This window comes from Lampetra fluviatilis, chromosome 29 (genome assembly GCF_964198595.1).
Source record: "Lampetra fluviatilis chromosome 29, kcLamFluv1.1, whole genome shotgun sequence".
NCBI lineage: Eukaryota > Metazoa > Chordata > Hyperoartia > Petromyzontiformes > Petromyzontidae > Lampetra > Lampetra fluviatilis.
Genome location: NC_136303.1, coordinates 9,449,216 through 9,465,195, shown reverse-complemented (window position 1 = coordinate 9,465,195; position 15,980 = coordinate 9,449,216). Strand labels below are relative to the sequence as shown.

The 15,980-nt window shown below is 41.8% G+C and overlaps 1 protein-coding gene across 1 annotated transcript in view; it reads right to left on the bottom strand.

The window, feature by feature from the left end:
- Positions 1 to 15,980, bottom strand: part of LOC144942896 (popeye domain-containing protein 1-like) — a 37,490-nt gene that overhangs the window by 5,551 nt on the left and 15,959 nt on the right. The window contains exon 6 of the mRNA XM_078869898.1: positions 6,427 to 6,550. Coding sequence (XP_078726024.1) covers positions 6,427 to 6,550 — 124 coding nt within the window. The remainder of the gene's footprint in view (positions 1 to 6,426; positions 6,551 to 15,980) is intronic.

Genomic DNA, 15,980 nt, shown 5'->3' with positions numbered 1-15,980 from the left:
CCTCCTCATTGGAAAAAAAATGATGGGATGATACTCTTGCAGATTACGCAATGGAACCCTTTTGGAGGATTAATGTAGGTCCGGAGAGAGGTGATTCTCAATCTGTGAAGACACAAATAAAACCGCTCATAGCTTGTAAAACAAAGTATCACCTAATTATCAATCATCATCAGCAGCAGCAGTCATAATCAATCCACTGCCGGATGAAGACCTTCCCAAATCCCCCAACCACCACCTCCTCCACTCTCCTGCAATGTTAATAATCCGAGTAGCACCTGCGCACGGACTGATGTCATTGCTCCCCCTCCTCAGTGGACATACTCTCGGACACGCTCTATTTCCTGCTTCAATGATGACTTCATGACAAAGTGTGTGAGCGTCAGGTGCCTTGCGTCTCACCAAATCTTCTTTTGCAGCTAACCGTTAGAAAAAAAACAATGCACGGACTATTAAAAACGACATGACAGAAATGAGAAAAAATTGTGAATTCAGCTAAGAAAAAAGAAGTCACAACTGCCAATGCCATTTATATCACCACTCCTGCCATCCGTTCCTTTGTCTCATATGTATGTATATTTTTCTTCTTCTTCTTCTTCTTCTGCTGCTGATGACGACGATGGAGATGATGTGGGTGAGGTAGTGCTCCCAGGAACCACACAGAGTTCGAAACTCGTGTTTACGCATGTTTGGCATGTGAGCAGAAACTAGGCTACCCAGAGAATCTTGCACATGCAAGGCGATAGTGCTCACTATCGAAACATATTCCCTCTGCATACCTATCGGACACACAGCTTTATAGCAGATTTTTTTCAGCAGCATTGGTTCAATATTCAGTGTCTTATTAGCAGTCAGGCTTGCTTAAATCAATGCTGGTGAACAACTGCCAGATGTTTTTAGGCAAGAAACCATCTGTTATTATGGGCCCTATTTAGACACAAAACTATATGATGCATCACACTTTATATGGCAAATATAAGAAACTAGGACCCATATCTAACAGAGTTGGTGGAGGGACAGATTTGGGAAGGAGGTTAACACTAATGATTAGCTTGTGTACTTCTTGTCATGTACTGCCTCGGCCATTTTGGTAATGTGAATGCCGGAGTCACACAAAAGTACGAAGATGAACTGTACATGAATCAGCCGTCAAAACTATTCAAGAGCATGTTTGCATATGTGCAGACCTGTATGAAGTAAACAAAAATAAACAATTGTACCGTTACATTTCCTAGAAGGCTGCAAGTATTGTTGCCCCATGAGATCTAAGTAGGCTTTTCATATTAAAGTGTTTTTTCTTCCACTGGCTTTAGAGGACTGTACAAACTTTATAAATATTAAATGTTTTCCCTCAAAACAAGATATCAAATAATTTTTTTACGCAGATGTATTTTACTATGTATTACATAAGCAGACGTATTCTGTCGTATTGTATGCTCACTCTCTCGGTGATATGTAAGTACTTTATTATTATTTTTTGGTTCTTTCGGTAAAGTCACGTAGAAGGGAAGTAATAAAATAAGAAAAAATAAAACATAATAAAATATAAAATATTTTTTATTTTTTTTATTTTTTTTATTGTATTACTTCCCTTCTACGTGACTTTACCGAAAGAACCAAGAAGATGAATCCCTGCAGTCACGAAAGCTTTAAATCGAAATTTACTTTATTATTAGTCTGAATATGTGCGAACATACCAAATAAAATCAATAGCAACAATATGTATTTCTAAAGTGTAAAAAAGAGGAGCATATCAATATGGTGTATCAAAAATGCACACCATCTTAATAATTGCAACCCCAAGTGAATAATAATGAATGGACTGTAAAAGGTAATTTAACTCACTCCACTGCTGGCAAAAGGGCCTCAAATAGAGGAATTTCTCTAGAAAGCCACTCGAGTGGATTTGTGGCCTCTTCTTATACAGTCGTCAGACGTCTTGTGGGGTGTGCCCCCACACTCTACCCCACCACGTGTGACCTGCCGATCGACTATCTGTGGTTGTACCCCCCTCTATGCTGCTAGGCCAGGGGTCGGCAACCTGCGGCTCTGCATCTGCACGCGGCTCTTAAATGACTGCTTCGTGACGTCATTTATTAAGGATTCACGTACATTGCGGCTCTTGAAATATAGACTTTTTTTAACCGAATTTGAAAACAAAATTGCACTCCTTGTTATTTTGGCTGCCGACCCCTGTGCTGGGTGGACAGAGGGGGGAGGAGGTCCTACAGACGACCTCTGGATTGCAAGGAGCAGCGTGATAACCATTATAACTGCGGCTTAATTTCGGATGCCCTGTAAGGCGTATTAAGTGTCTGAAGCAACAAGCAGATGCAAAGGAGGCGTTAGTATTCTTGTTTATGGAGATGGCTAGCAAGCATTGTGGAAAGTATTCTTTGTAAAGTTACCGGTTAACAGCAGAGAACAGAAAAGTCGTGGGTATGGGCTTAAAGAGTGGCTAGGGAATTGACCAGACAGACAATTAGCGGAGGAGGGGAGGTGGAATGCCAAACCCTCCGGGGCAGCAAAGGAGCAGAGGAGCAGTGTAGATGTTAATTTATAGCTTCCCCACATATGGCCTAAGCGGCGGCAGCAAAGTGAACGCCAGGGTAGAGTGAGATGAGAGGGGAGACGTGGACTGGGAGAAAGGCAGCGTAACCCTTTCCCATTCCGATGATATGCGTCAAAAGTCATGATGTAAACGTCATCAGTTTTTTCTCACGATTCTGTTCTGATGACGTACGAAAGTCATCGGAACCGAATCGGAAAAGGCCATGCGGGAGGGCGTGGCGCAATTTGGCGCCAGCTATCATCGAGTGTCAATCATGTCACGACAGTTCTTTACGGTGAGCGCAATGTCTTTAAAAACAGTGGCACTGTGCCTCTCTAAATAAAATTTACGCTAACCTCTTGCATGTTCCGAGATTCAGCAGTGAACGGGACACCCACCTTGCAACTTGCAGACATCTTGGAACGGAAAAAGTTTAAGATCTTAAAAGCAACGTGTACTTGAATCGGACCCTCAGAAGTGTTGGCATCATCTTCCTTCACTATATTTGTATGCTGCAAGAGTGAGTCGTGTGGCTTTAATATCCACACAATACAATTTAAATGTCACGTAACTTTGGATGTTTTATTTAACAATTGTAAAAAATACATATATAATAGCTCAGAACTCCGGAAAGAGAATGAAAATCCTACAAAATATCCAATTAAACCCAAACGTACAACCACTCTCAGATCAATAAAAAGATCAATTAGAATCGATAACAAATGATTCAAAATCAAGGTGTGATTTAGCCTGGACCTCGGAACGGGGAGGTTTCTCGTTCACAATATTGACCGATTGCATATCGTCCTACCTTAAATTACAATTTAAAATTCCGTAAGTGTTTGCTTTGGAAAATTAAGATGCATGGTGGACAATAGGCTGCCAGCACCAGTAAATTGACATGACATCATTTTGCTGCATCAGCCTTTGTTTTAATGGTTTGAAAACTGCCTCACGTTCAACTTTAAATGCAAATCCCTTAACATTTTCAGCCAATGCGTCTGTCCCACTTAGCCTCAAATGAGTACCTGGTGTGGTGGACAAACATCACCACTGGGGAGACAAAGGCGGCCCGGGGGTGGCGTTGGTCACCCACCCCCTCGTGTGCCGTGCCGGCCTTCATAGGTGCTCGCTAACAACACTTTCCCCAACAGTCTGTCCAGGCTTTCCGGGGGGTCTTTGTCTTTTGATGTGTTTATAAAGCTGTGCGTTTGTGTTTGCGTTTGTCTTTTGTTAAAATCGAAAGTCAAAGTAAGGAGCGGTGATACAGTTTTTGTATGTCCTGTATGTTGAACTTATTTCTCACTGTACGTAGCCCAACCGTGATAATCGGAGGTGCAGTGATTAGCAGAATGTGCGACGAACCAGCAATTTGAGTTTGAATCTGTCCCGGGCTGTTCACTCGTGCACCCTGCTTCGCATTTTAAGTTGCTTAATAACTACACTTTCCCCAGCATCCTAAAAAGTCTATACACGGGGAATCTTTGCCTCTGTATTTAAATATGCACTGGACGTTGACGAGGTTGACTCAGCCTTAAATGAGTGCCTGTGAAAGCATCAGCACTCGGGATAAAAAGGTGGTTGGGTAAATGCTCTCGCTGCTTTAGTAAGTGCCCTAACAGCTGATAAGGCTAAACAAAACAATAATTGGCATCATTATGCAGTGTATACATCACAATATAGACGAGTAGACAATACGTTTGAACCGTCTGTCTGTGCGCTCCGATGGGTTTCTTAAGAAACACTTCAATATATGTGGAGACACAGATACGCGAAGAAGATTATTACGAGGCTAAACGGAGCATCTGTGTCTTTGTGTGGATGCTCGTGTGTATATGTGTGTGAGGGCTTCAGGCATATCCCGTGACGTGTTTATACCGTAATGCGAATGGATTGTTTTCTTCCTGAGCGCTCCGATTTCTTATTAAGGGCAACAACTAAACACAAAGTCAAGCATCCGAAAACAGGATGTCCGTGACACATTATAACACTTTTTCAGACTGTTTTAAGAGTACGTTCATAAATATTCTAATTCCGTGAGTTACCAAAGATTAAACTATTGACCTCATACATTCTTACTCGGTGGCAAGCATTCAAATTGCTCTGCCACCAGCTTCCTACTTACGCTCAGACAGTTGGAGACAGTTGGAAGAAAATCAAGAACACCGCGATCATATCTGGGTGCAAGTTGACACTTTCTTCTTTACACGCGTTCGTTTATTATCGAACCATGTTGAACAAAAAGCGTTGTACTTGAACCCGTAATACATCCTGACCCTGTCTCTAAATGTTACTGGTGTGTTTTCTACATCAGCCAAATTGTTATTGACTAGTCCCTGTATTTTGCTATCATTAACAGACATAAGCATTCTCAAGTTCCACTCACCACGGATATTTTTTTATTTTCTCAAAGGAACAAAAATAAAATGCCCATTGAGGAGTTCTGGGAAAGTAATCAAGCCTTGCCTGTGTAGTATAATAGCACCGGCTGGTGGACAGCAACGGCAACTGTCGTGGACAGACAGTACACACGCCGGTGAGCGTGTGCACAGGTGTGTTGGCAAAGCAGAGGAACTAGGGCAAGGGTCATGGAAGACCCCATCTGGAGGCCCCTGGAAGCTGCTAGTAGGTTCGAGAAGGAAGCCGTGGTCAGTGTTATGCCAGGCCGTATTGGTAAGATAAAAGGAGCCGAGAGCTCGAGGCTGCCGGTTTTGGGAGTGGACTCGTTTCGTCGTTGCTGTCGTCTCGTCGCCGTCGTCGCTACCGTCTTCGCTAGATATTGTGCTACAGGATAGTTGTTGGCTGCCTCAGTCAGCGCCGTCAGTGTTAGACGGCTAGTGTTGTGTGCAGGCTCGGCTAAGCAACTGCGGAGAGTGTGTGGACGAGACCGTGAATGTTATAATAAAGAAGGTGCCTCCTATAAACCTTGTCACCGAATCACTGACACTACACATGTGTTACATTTAATATCCTCATCGCCACATTACTATGTATTCTTCACACTCTATGTATGAATCCAATGTGGTTCCATAATTTTAATGCAATGACAAAAGTGTCTTTATTCATTAAATATATTCATAAAATTAAACGACCTTCTTTGCACCACGTAGAAATTTAATATAATTCTTATGATGCAAACATCATTGACAGATTTCCTATTTGAATGCACAATACGATATATTTCATATTGCTTGAAACTTGAGTCTCAAGTAGCATTAGCTCATTTCCCTAAAATGGGCATCATTCACTTACCCTCCCTCCTTTTTATTTCCATGTTATATCCTTGGCATTCTGTGCATCTAAATTATTGTATTGTGTGAGTCTTTGCCACATGAGAACCATAGTATATAAGCACTAAGTACAGTGGCTCCTTAGCATGCAATTAAAAGGCAATTATTTAAAGGTACAATTCATCATCATGATTATCTTAATTACCATGGATGTGAAATCCATTTAATTCCAACATCTGCCTTGCATCATGGCCAAAGCAAAGCGATGTGAAATGTAAATCAACGTGACATGTTTAGTCTCGACACAACATGTTAATATTGGATCTGATTGCTGAATGTGGTTGTGATAATTGTCGAAACAACTATCGTTTGACGCGTTAAACACGTGTGCATGGGACAATTTGTTTTGTTGGCAGTGTTCGGTGGTGGAGGATATTAACAACACAAAGTTGGCAGCATCATTCGGGTGGCCTAATCCGAACATACATACTGTAATCGATAAGAAAGGCTGCGTTACTGTCGTGAAATGTCGCAGTCATTTAAACTAGCACCGTACACACTATTCCACAGTTTTATAATTCACAGCGGCTTTGTAAGTATTATTATTCCTTGGAGCAAATATATAAATAACATTAGTCATTGTGGTACCTTCTTCAGCAGGGGCAAGAGCAGTCGTGGTGTTGGTGACTTGGATCGGAATACAGCTCCGACGGACGATGCTCAAGACTTCTCGAGCATAAAGCCCTGGGTGGCTGCTTATCTTTTTCATACTCTATTGGGAGAAAGAACGAGAGGATTAACTTGTTAACAAGCAGAACTCCGTTCTGTACTTCTGCATACAAAAAAACCTATGTTTTAGGCTATACGCCTTTCCAGACCAATATTATCTGGCAGCATTTGCTTACAGCGAGCAAACTCTGGACTGGTTTTTGACCTTCACAGATGTCCTCCGAGACGTCTATGAAAAAGAGCTTCATAGCTCATCGGATTCTTCCTGCAGTCTAGATAAAGATTCAGATAAAGATAAAAGATTCGGAATCTGACCTTTTGGATCTCATCAGCAGTGTCAGGTGTGTGAAACTAATGCTTCTGCTGTGTGTCCAGACAATCGACTTGGTCAGCATCTACCAACATAAGCACTCACTGGATTGGCTTACTTGTTTGGCTTAGCAACTGATGGATGCAACACCAAAATAAAAAAGTACAAAGATTCATTTGGATCTGCAGTACATATGTTAGTTGAGAGGAGGTACTTACGAAGACTGGGAAGCAGCACACCTTTGTATCATACTCAGTTCACATTTTCTTCCTAGGTCTAATGTTAACACATTGCACAAAGTGTGTATTTATGGCTGAGTTGACCAGGTCAAGTTTAAATTCAAATACCACTGATATTCTCCATGGCCAGGAATTGAACCTTGATTATTATAATTGTTTGTTATATTAATACTTTTTCTTACTCGCTAAACTAGGCAGGTGGCACAGCTGTAGAGCGAGCGGCTCACAATCAGAAGGCCGCAAGTTAAAAATCTGGCTTGCGGTTAATTATGCCGAGAATTACCCCTGCCATAGGAATGTGGAATTTCCACCACCAACGTAGTACTGTAAACAGGAAATCAGCACAGCTTCTAAACCGGAGTACCGAGAGAAAACCCACCATGCATATGTGGGATAAGACTTAAATCTATGCACAGATTCAAGAATCCATTGATCGACTGCCAACTTACGACAACCCTACAGCCGCCCACACCCCAAGCGTTTGACTATAGAGTGCTTTATACCCACACACTAGAGGATGACACTAAGCACATACATCGTGGCAATGTCACTGGGTGATATCACGGTCCAACATTTAAATCACCAGTAAATTAATTGCATCTATGTTACAAAGTAATAATTACTATCCACATTCAACTCTGAATATCTCACATTTCTGTCCACGACACAGCAATACAAAGGTTATTTTAAATAAATTAATGCAATAATGTACAACGGCACTGTATTACAATGTCAAAAAAACATCACCAGAGACCAAACTTAAAATTGTTGCTCCATTGAAAAAAAATATATATATATGTCGGCCAACAGGAGAATGCTGTAAACACCAGAAGAATGGCATCCTAATCTCTAATTATATTTTTTATTTTGTGTCCTTTTATCTGAATAATGCACGTTGCATTTGCATGTAGTCTGTGCTCCGATGAGCACTGGCGAGTCAATATTTGCATTCATAATATTCCCACATCGATAAAGGTGACATTTAAACGCGACCTCCACAGTGCACGGCAGAGCATACAACATGTGTTCAAGAGGACAGATATAATATTGAGAAATTCACATGGGACACCCAGCGATGTGACAGCAGTGCTGATCCACTGTGCTGTCGTACCTTATCTTAATGGGCAAAACATGTGTTGTTATAGTTGTTCTTCTTGGCCAAACGAACCAACAGTATGTTGCAATGGCAACACCTATGATAGCGATACGGAATGCATGTGCCCTTGCTCACAGCATCGTGCAATAACAGGCACGATAAGAAGACGGACTTTAAAGTATATTTTCCCCAATTTAAACAAAGTAATGTGACAGTAAAAAAACAATACATCATCGTTCACCCATGATCTATCCACTGCCGAATGAAGTCCTCTCAAGACGTCGCAATCTCTCACGGTCCTGCGATGTAACGATCCGCCCAGCACCTGCACAGGACCTCAGCAGTGAATGTGCTCTTGGGCCCCCTTGAGTCCCTATGTGATAACCAGATATTTATAAGTGCACCTTGTTGTCCATTACTTGTATTTTGCCCGTATTCAACTTTAACCCAACTTTGCAGATGTCTTTATTAAGTTCACTTATTATTTCCTGCTGTTCATGACCATTGATTGGATGTTATGACTTTCTCATCAGCAAGTCTGAGATGGTTTAATCCTTATTCTATCTGTGCCTATGTATTTATTTTTCCAATCAATTTTCTGACTATATTCTTACATGTCGTTTTAATTCTAGATTTGAAGCTTTCGTGACTGCAAGGATTCATACTCTTAGTTTTTTCGGTAAAGTCACGTAGGTAAAAAATGAAATTAAAATTAAAACAAATAAAATTATAAAAAATCACGACGTTTCGGAGGCAACACAAGTCTCCGTCATCAGGTGGAACCGTCACAGCCAGATTTGCTTATCAAGTGAGGCAGGGAATCCAAGATTCAAGTTCTTAAATGCAAGTTAAGGGAGAGGGGGGAGCTTATCAGAATGTGGTAGCCAATGAATGGAACGTATTGGGAGGGGGGGGCTAAAAGAGAGCACGAGTTGTAAGTAGACGTCGACGTGGACGTGTTTGTGCGCAAGCCCCTGTTGGTGCACATGATAGAAGAGAACGAAAATGCCCATGTTACCAGTGTTGGCTGACAATGAAATACGAAAAAGGAGAGTACTGTTAAACGCTGGGGATTTTAACACTTGGTAAAGTAAAATAGTGCCTGTCAGATAAGATGGTGCAAAAATGTGTTGTTAAATCTTTTTTGCATGGTTAATAACATCTTTCCAATGATTACTAAGTTTGTACCCATCATCACGGTTGAAATTATGTCTGTGTTTGTATATCTGAATGGCTTCGTGTACAAACCTTTGATGGTAGCCAGAGGGTTTGCAGAGCACCTTAGTCTCGAAAAAAACAATATCATGAGCCCACCGTGTTGTAGCAATGATCGGCAACGGCGGAAGACTCAATTTATGCCGTGTTTCAAATCTGACTGATGGTGTCCGCGATCACTATTTTACTTTACCGAGTGTTAAAATCCCCAGCGTTTAACAGTACTCTCCTTATTCGTATTTGATTGTCAGCCAACACTGGTAAAAAACAACATGGGCATTTTAGTTCTCTTCTATCATGTGCACCAACAGGGGCTTGCGCACAAACACGTCCACGTCGACGTCTACTTACACCTCGTGCTCTCTTTTACCCCCCCCCTCCCAATACGTTCCATTCATTGGCTACCACATTCTGATAAGCTCCCCCCTCCCTCACCTTAACTTGTATTTAAGAACTTGCATCTTGGAATCCCTGCCTCACTTGATACAGCAAATCTGGCTGTGACATTCCCACCTGATGACGGAGACTTGTGTTGCCTCCGAAACGTCGTGATTTTTTATTATTTTATTTTTATTAATTTTTATTTCATTTTTGTCGTTTTAACTTTGGTGAATGTGTGTCTCCTGGTCTGACTCCCTAATATTTATGTTACTTAATACAATCTCAGTGTAACTGTTACATTATTGTAACATATATATAATGAATTTGTATTACCTTCATGCCTAGCGTTTATTTGCTGTTTAAAGGCAATTAGCTATGTGTAATTTGATTCACTATACACTGACAGTGCTCATGCATATTTGTAGAGAATAATATTGCATCAATATCATCGTCATCACCATCATCATCATATTTCACATCCATAGCATAACTTTATACCCGACACATTTTCAGAACGCACAAGAAAGAAGACAAAAGAGATTTATGCCATCACACAAACAGCCAAACTGTATAGAAATAATTTTGTTTTAATTGAGCATGAATCGACTCGATTTGACAGTTCAATTCCTACAGCCATCTGCTAATTTCCGCAGGGAATTACTTCGCAAGCCATCTAGTTTAAAGTGGGCATTAAAGACAAGAGTAGGTCATTATGTGCCAACGACGACTCAAATGTTACATTTTGTACTTGTTCACAATTGACGCTACAAAAGTTTGAGTACCAGTTCTCCCGTAAAAAAAATTTCAATAACGGATCTCAATTGCATCTCTCCTGGTTAAATAAAAGAGTATGTTGAATTCAGAAGACGTCCCAAATGCGCAATATGTGTTAACTGCCGACCCTGTCTCCACCCTCCTTGAGCAACGCAAACAGGATCACGCGAAGAATAACGATTTACAAATTTTAACACGGGCCGACGCTACACGGCTCATTCCGAGTTGCCTGAATGTTAATCAATTTGATGCTACAGTGGAAAGGTCAACTGTCATTAAGAGCTGTTGATTATCTTGGCTCATCATACAATACCTCTAACCACTGATTACTCCAACTAATGAAAAGCAATCTGCAGTTGATATAGGTTCCCACGAGACAAAGCTCTGGCATTTGAATTAGAGGCTCTGGGACATGGCTACGGTGTGTGCATGCATGATTACAACTATCTCGAGCTGGCTACTCCAGTGAATTTGAAATGAGCGGGTGCCACGGTGGCGAGATGTTAACTTCCTAGCCCGGTATGCAGGAGAGCGTATGTTCAATCCCGACCCTGATGCCTGTTGTATATGTCGGAGTTTGTATGTTCTCTCCGTGGTCGTGTGGATTTTTCTACGAGTCCTCAGGTTTTTCCCTAATTTAAAATCAACATGCGTTTAGAGTATTTGGCTGCTATAAATGTTCCAAGTGATAAGCCACTTCATTGAGATATCATTTGTGGCCAGGTCGCTTCTTAAAAAAGAGCTATGTAGCTCAGTGGGCCTTACCTGGTAAAATAAAAACAGTGCATAGTATAAATAGCTTCAATGCAGAAAAAAACTTTATTTTAGGGGTTGCTGCAAAACGGAGGGGTACATTTTCCCACGATTGTTAACTGTTGATTTAAATGTTCCATAGAAGAATATTGCGCATGTCATTAGTACAATTCTGCAATTTTTTTGTAAAATATATTTCTGAATTACTGTATATGGTTAGACATAAATCAATCGTTCTCACAATGTACTGAGGAAATCGTATCAGACTACATGGGAAAAACATGTTTTTTCCCTCTGGATAATCTGTGTGGATTCCTGAACAATGGCCTCCCTCAAGGCTCGGTACGAGTGTCAAGGAGGTCGATACGAGGGAGGGACGGAGGGAGTGAAGGGCGGTTGGCGGTACGGAGGGACGGCCACGTCCAAAGAACATGCAGGCTGCACATTTGTAATGTTTTTTTTGTATCATTAACAAATACGTATAAATACATACACAAAAGAAGCACATATTCATAGAGGAATGAGGGAAAGTGCTGTTAGTGAGCACCTATCAAGGCCAACACAACTAACGAATATGCAGGCCTGATCACTTTTATCGACCCCAGTACTGTTGACTATATTATGCCAGACTCAAATTTAAGGGTGCGTTATCCTCAGGGAGACCAAAACAACAACAACAAAGGGAGTAAGGGAGCAAAGGAAGTGGTAGACAGGATTGAAATTATGGCGAAGGTTTACCCCCGAGGTACTAGTTGGCAAGATCATAGCAAAACTCAGCAGAGGTGGCGTTCTTGGCACGAATTCACCATTAGAAGGGAATGCATGGTCCATGCGGTAATGAACCCCCACTACACTGTGGAAGACAATGCCACTGTATGCGTATTTGTTATTGCCAATTTAACCACCTACGATAAGCAACATGCCATCACCATATATATGTATATGCATACAAACATGACTCGAAAAGTATATTTTTTATTGCAAGAGATGGTCATTTATTATTTAGGCTATTTTTGTTCTTGTATGCGTGTACGGTTAAGGTAACGCTCAGAGTCAGGGTCAGGGTTCATGTTCCAGTTACTGAACTCGATCAATAAACATCAAATCACGGGGAAAGAAAAGTTTATCTGGATATACCGGTAAAATATTGCGAGTTACGGGAAAGTATAATTACGAGAAAATATAGAATTGGTGTAAACGTTTGAAACTATTTTCGTGATTTATTTTAATTGTAAAAAAATATTCACCTGGGATAATCCCTTACACATATTGGACAATTTCGTTTGTAAGTGTCCAGGGTGTCAAGTGAAATATTAAACATGTAAACATCGTAAAGACAACTACTTATCACGTACAATTTATACAGTGTCAAGGACATTTACACAGAGTCAAGAACATAAAAAAAAACATCACACGACTGTCAAACTCATAAATAAGTGGTGCACACTGCCAGTATATAACGAATGTGCTCTAGGCGTAAATATTAACTTAATTGGTAATTTGTATTTAAGTGCAAAGAACATACCTGTACATTATGGGAACCTCATTTGCCAGTAAAAAATATGATAATTGTTTTTTTACCTTTCTATCTTGGCGTCATCTGGTCCAACCCATGTGAGACTAGGCTCTAAGGAAAGCTGTCTCGGGTGTGGACCAATCAACTTCAAGGACAGTGCACATTATCAGAGTTATGTTCTTTTGTTTGTATTATGACTGCAGGTATTGCGGTCTATGCAAACATGACTCCTTGTAAAAAGGTGTCAGTTTTGTTGCCAGATAGAAGGGTAAAAAACCAATTATCATACCTGTACATGTTATTCATCAATTAAAGTTTATTCTTATGCTCACAATACATGCATAGATGAGTGAGAAACGACAATTTATACAAATCCCTAGGGGATGGATCAGTGACACCGGTGTTCAGCACATTGCACTATAAACCTAACTACCTTAGTTCGATTCCCAACCACAGCTAAAATCAGTAGTGATGAGATACTGTATGTTCAAACCAGTTCAGACTTTGCCTGTACTAATTGAACGCTGCTGAAATTATGCACTCCCAGAAGGCTTTTGGACTGATGAGGTGTGTATGAAATATTTTTTTTGGAGAGAGAAATATGAAGGAGACTTTGTTTGCTTATCTGTTATATTTATATTCTACACAACAAAGCAATGTATTATTTCGTGTTATACATCAGTAGTGATTAATATCCGCAACAATGCTACTGCATTCCAAAGTGGTATTACCCATAGTTTGGTGATTGCACCCAGTATGGATGAGACCAAAACAGTCATTCAAATGTTGAGTCCTCAACGTTTCCAGTTATTTAAGCACGTGGTATTGGATCGAAGGTCAATGTGTACCCAGCCGGCATTGTTCAATTTATCTGTCACCCTGCAAGGTTAATTTCCACATTCCTTTCAGAGTTCTCTGAGTTCCTCTCGGTGGGATGTGCTTGTTCTGAACAGATTATCATAATTAGTGACTTCAATGTTCATGTTGATACACCATCCAAACCTCATGTCAGGGACGTTTTGGCCATCCTTGACCCTTTTGGTTTCATCCAGCATGTCAAACAGGCAACACAGTCTGGTGGACATACTTTATATTTGGTTTGTTCTCTTTGGCTTTCACTATCTGCAATGACTGGGATGGATCCAGGAATCTCATGCCACTCTTTGGTCCTCTTTGATATATTCCTGCACTCTCCTGGCCCTTCTATTATCCATCGAATTTAATTTCTCAAAATTGCATCTATCTCCCCAGCCTCTCTCACAGACGCCATATCGAGCTGCCTACTGGCTAATGAGTGCGAGCTTCCCGTTGAAGGAGCTGCTCGATTATATAACTCTGTTCTGTCAGAGATCCTGGATCATTTGGCTCCCCTCCGAACCCATCGAATATATTCACATCGCCCTTCACCATGGTGCACTGAAACATTGAGGGTGCAAAAAACTACCGTTCGTAAAGCAGAACGTGCTTGGAGAAAGTCCAGCCTCACTATTCATCATCAAATATTTAAAGAATAACTTTGTACTTATCATAAGAACAATTGCCTCCTACATTGCTGGTCACATTGGAAATAGTGATAACAATTATCGGACCTTATTTTCCTGCATAAGTCAACTTTTAATAAGGAACCAAATGTAATCTTTCACTCCTCCGCTGAGTTTTCTAATACAATTCAACAGTTTTTGTTCACGATACAATTCCCATTATCCAGTTTCAATTAATGTCTCTTTCCTCTTTTCCAACTTGCCTCCAAATCAGTTCGAGGGCACATTGTTGACCGGGTTTCCCGCAAAATTAACTGCAGAACTTCATATTTTTATTTGCTGTCTCTCGACCTACCAGCTGTCCACTGGATCCCTTCCCTTCAAGGCTGTTGTGCGACCATTCTGTTATGCTGAGGCCGTATACCCTCAGTTTTCTCAACAGGTCCCTCAAAACCGGCACCATTCCTGACAGTTTTAAGATTAATGCTGTGACCCCACTTTAAGAAAAATCCGGGTCTTGATGCCAAGCTTCTGGAAACTTTTCGCCAAATATCCAACCTTCCGTATTTGTGTAATGCGAGCGTAAATGGGAAGGCCGGATGTGACGATCCGAGAGGGAGTATACACGTCGAGCCGCGGGGATGTGGTTATGGTAATCATTCCTTGACTCTCGTGTTGCGCTCTAACTTGTGTGCGTGCATTGCGTGTTGTGCGCAATGCTGGTGTGTTGGCGCCCATCGGGGTAACAAGAGCGTAGTGGCACGTGGCTCACTAAAGAGGGGCGTATCATTGCACCAGCATTTTGGGATGGAGATGCTGGCTGGGTTCTGTTCTGGGGCAAATATTTCATCAGTATATGCCTGCCATTGTTGAGTGGATGATGTACGAGTTGTGGTCACATCGGCCTATGGCCGATAGCTGACCCGACAGCCCGGAGGCGAGACACTCCGTGGTTTGGTCTCAAACTAATGGGCCGTGTGCTCATATGGCTCGGGGAGTCGTGGTTCAATTGTGTTGTGGCAGACTGAACCTGGTGGGCCAGGGGCTCACGGGATTCAGGAGTAGAGGTTCCATTACGTGGCAGCGAACAGGGTGACCTGGCTAGCATGGGGCGGGGATTCCCCTTGCGGGTCCTCCAGCGGGAAGGGCCGCGGACTTGTTCCGCTCTGGGTTAGGACGTTATTGAATGTATAAGGCAACATTGCCCCGTGGGGGGGGGGGGGGTCGATGGGGTCTGGCCTTGCCAAGGGATGAACCTTCCCTTGTCTGTAAAGCGTCAGACTATAAGCTGCTGGGGTGTGTCCATTGGTGATGGGATAGTACGGGATGGAGCGTGGCTGAGTTGTTGCGATGTGCCATTGTCTCGTCCCCGAAATTTCACTGGCCGAGTGTATGGCCAGTGGACGTTGTTGTGGTTGGACGACCACGGTGAGCGTGAGGGCAAGTTAAATATTACCGCTGGGGAGCGTGGCTCTCTCCACGCGAGGGTGTGTGGCTGGGGGCTGTGTTGAGAGTGACAGTGGGTAGATGCTGTGTACGTGAGATGTCTGTGCTGGTCTTCAAGGGAGGACTGCTGGTGGGCAAGAGCAGGAGAATTTCTGTTGTCACGTGTAAATCATATTTTAGTTAAAAGGTAAATACTGGGGCATCCATCGCGTCTATTTTGGGTATTTATTGGGGTTTTCTTTACGCGGGCCAGATATCGATC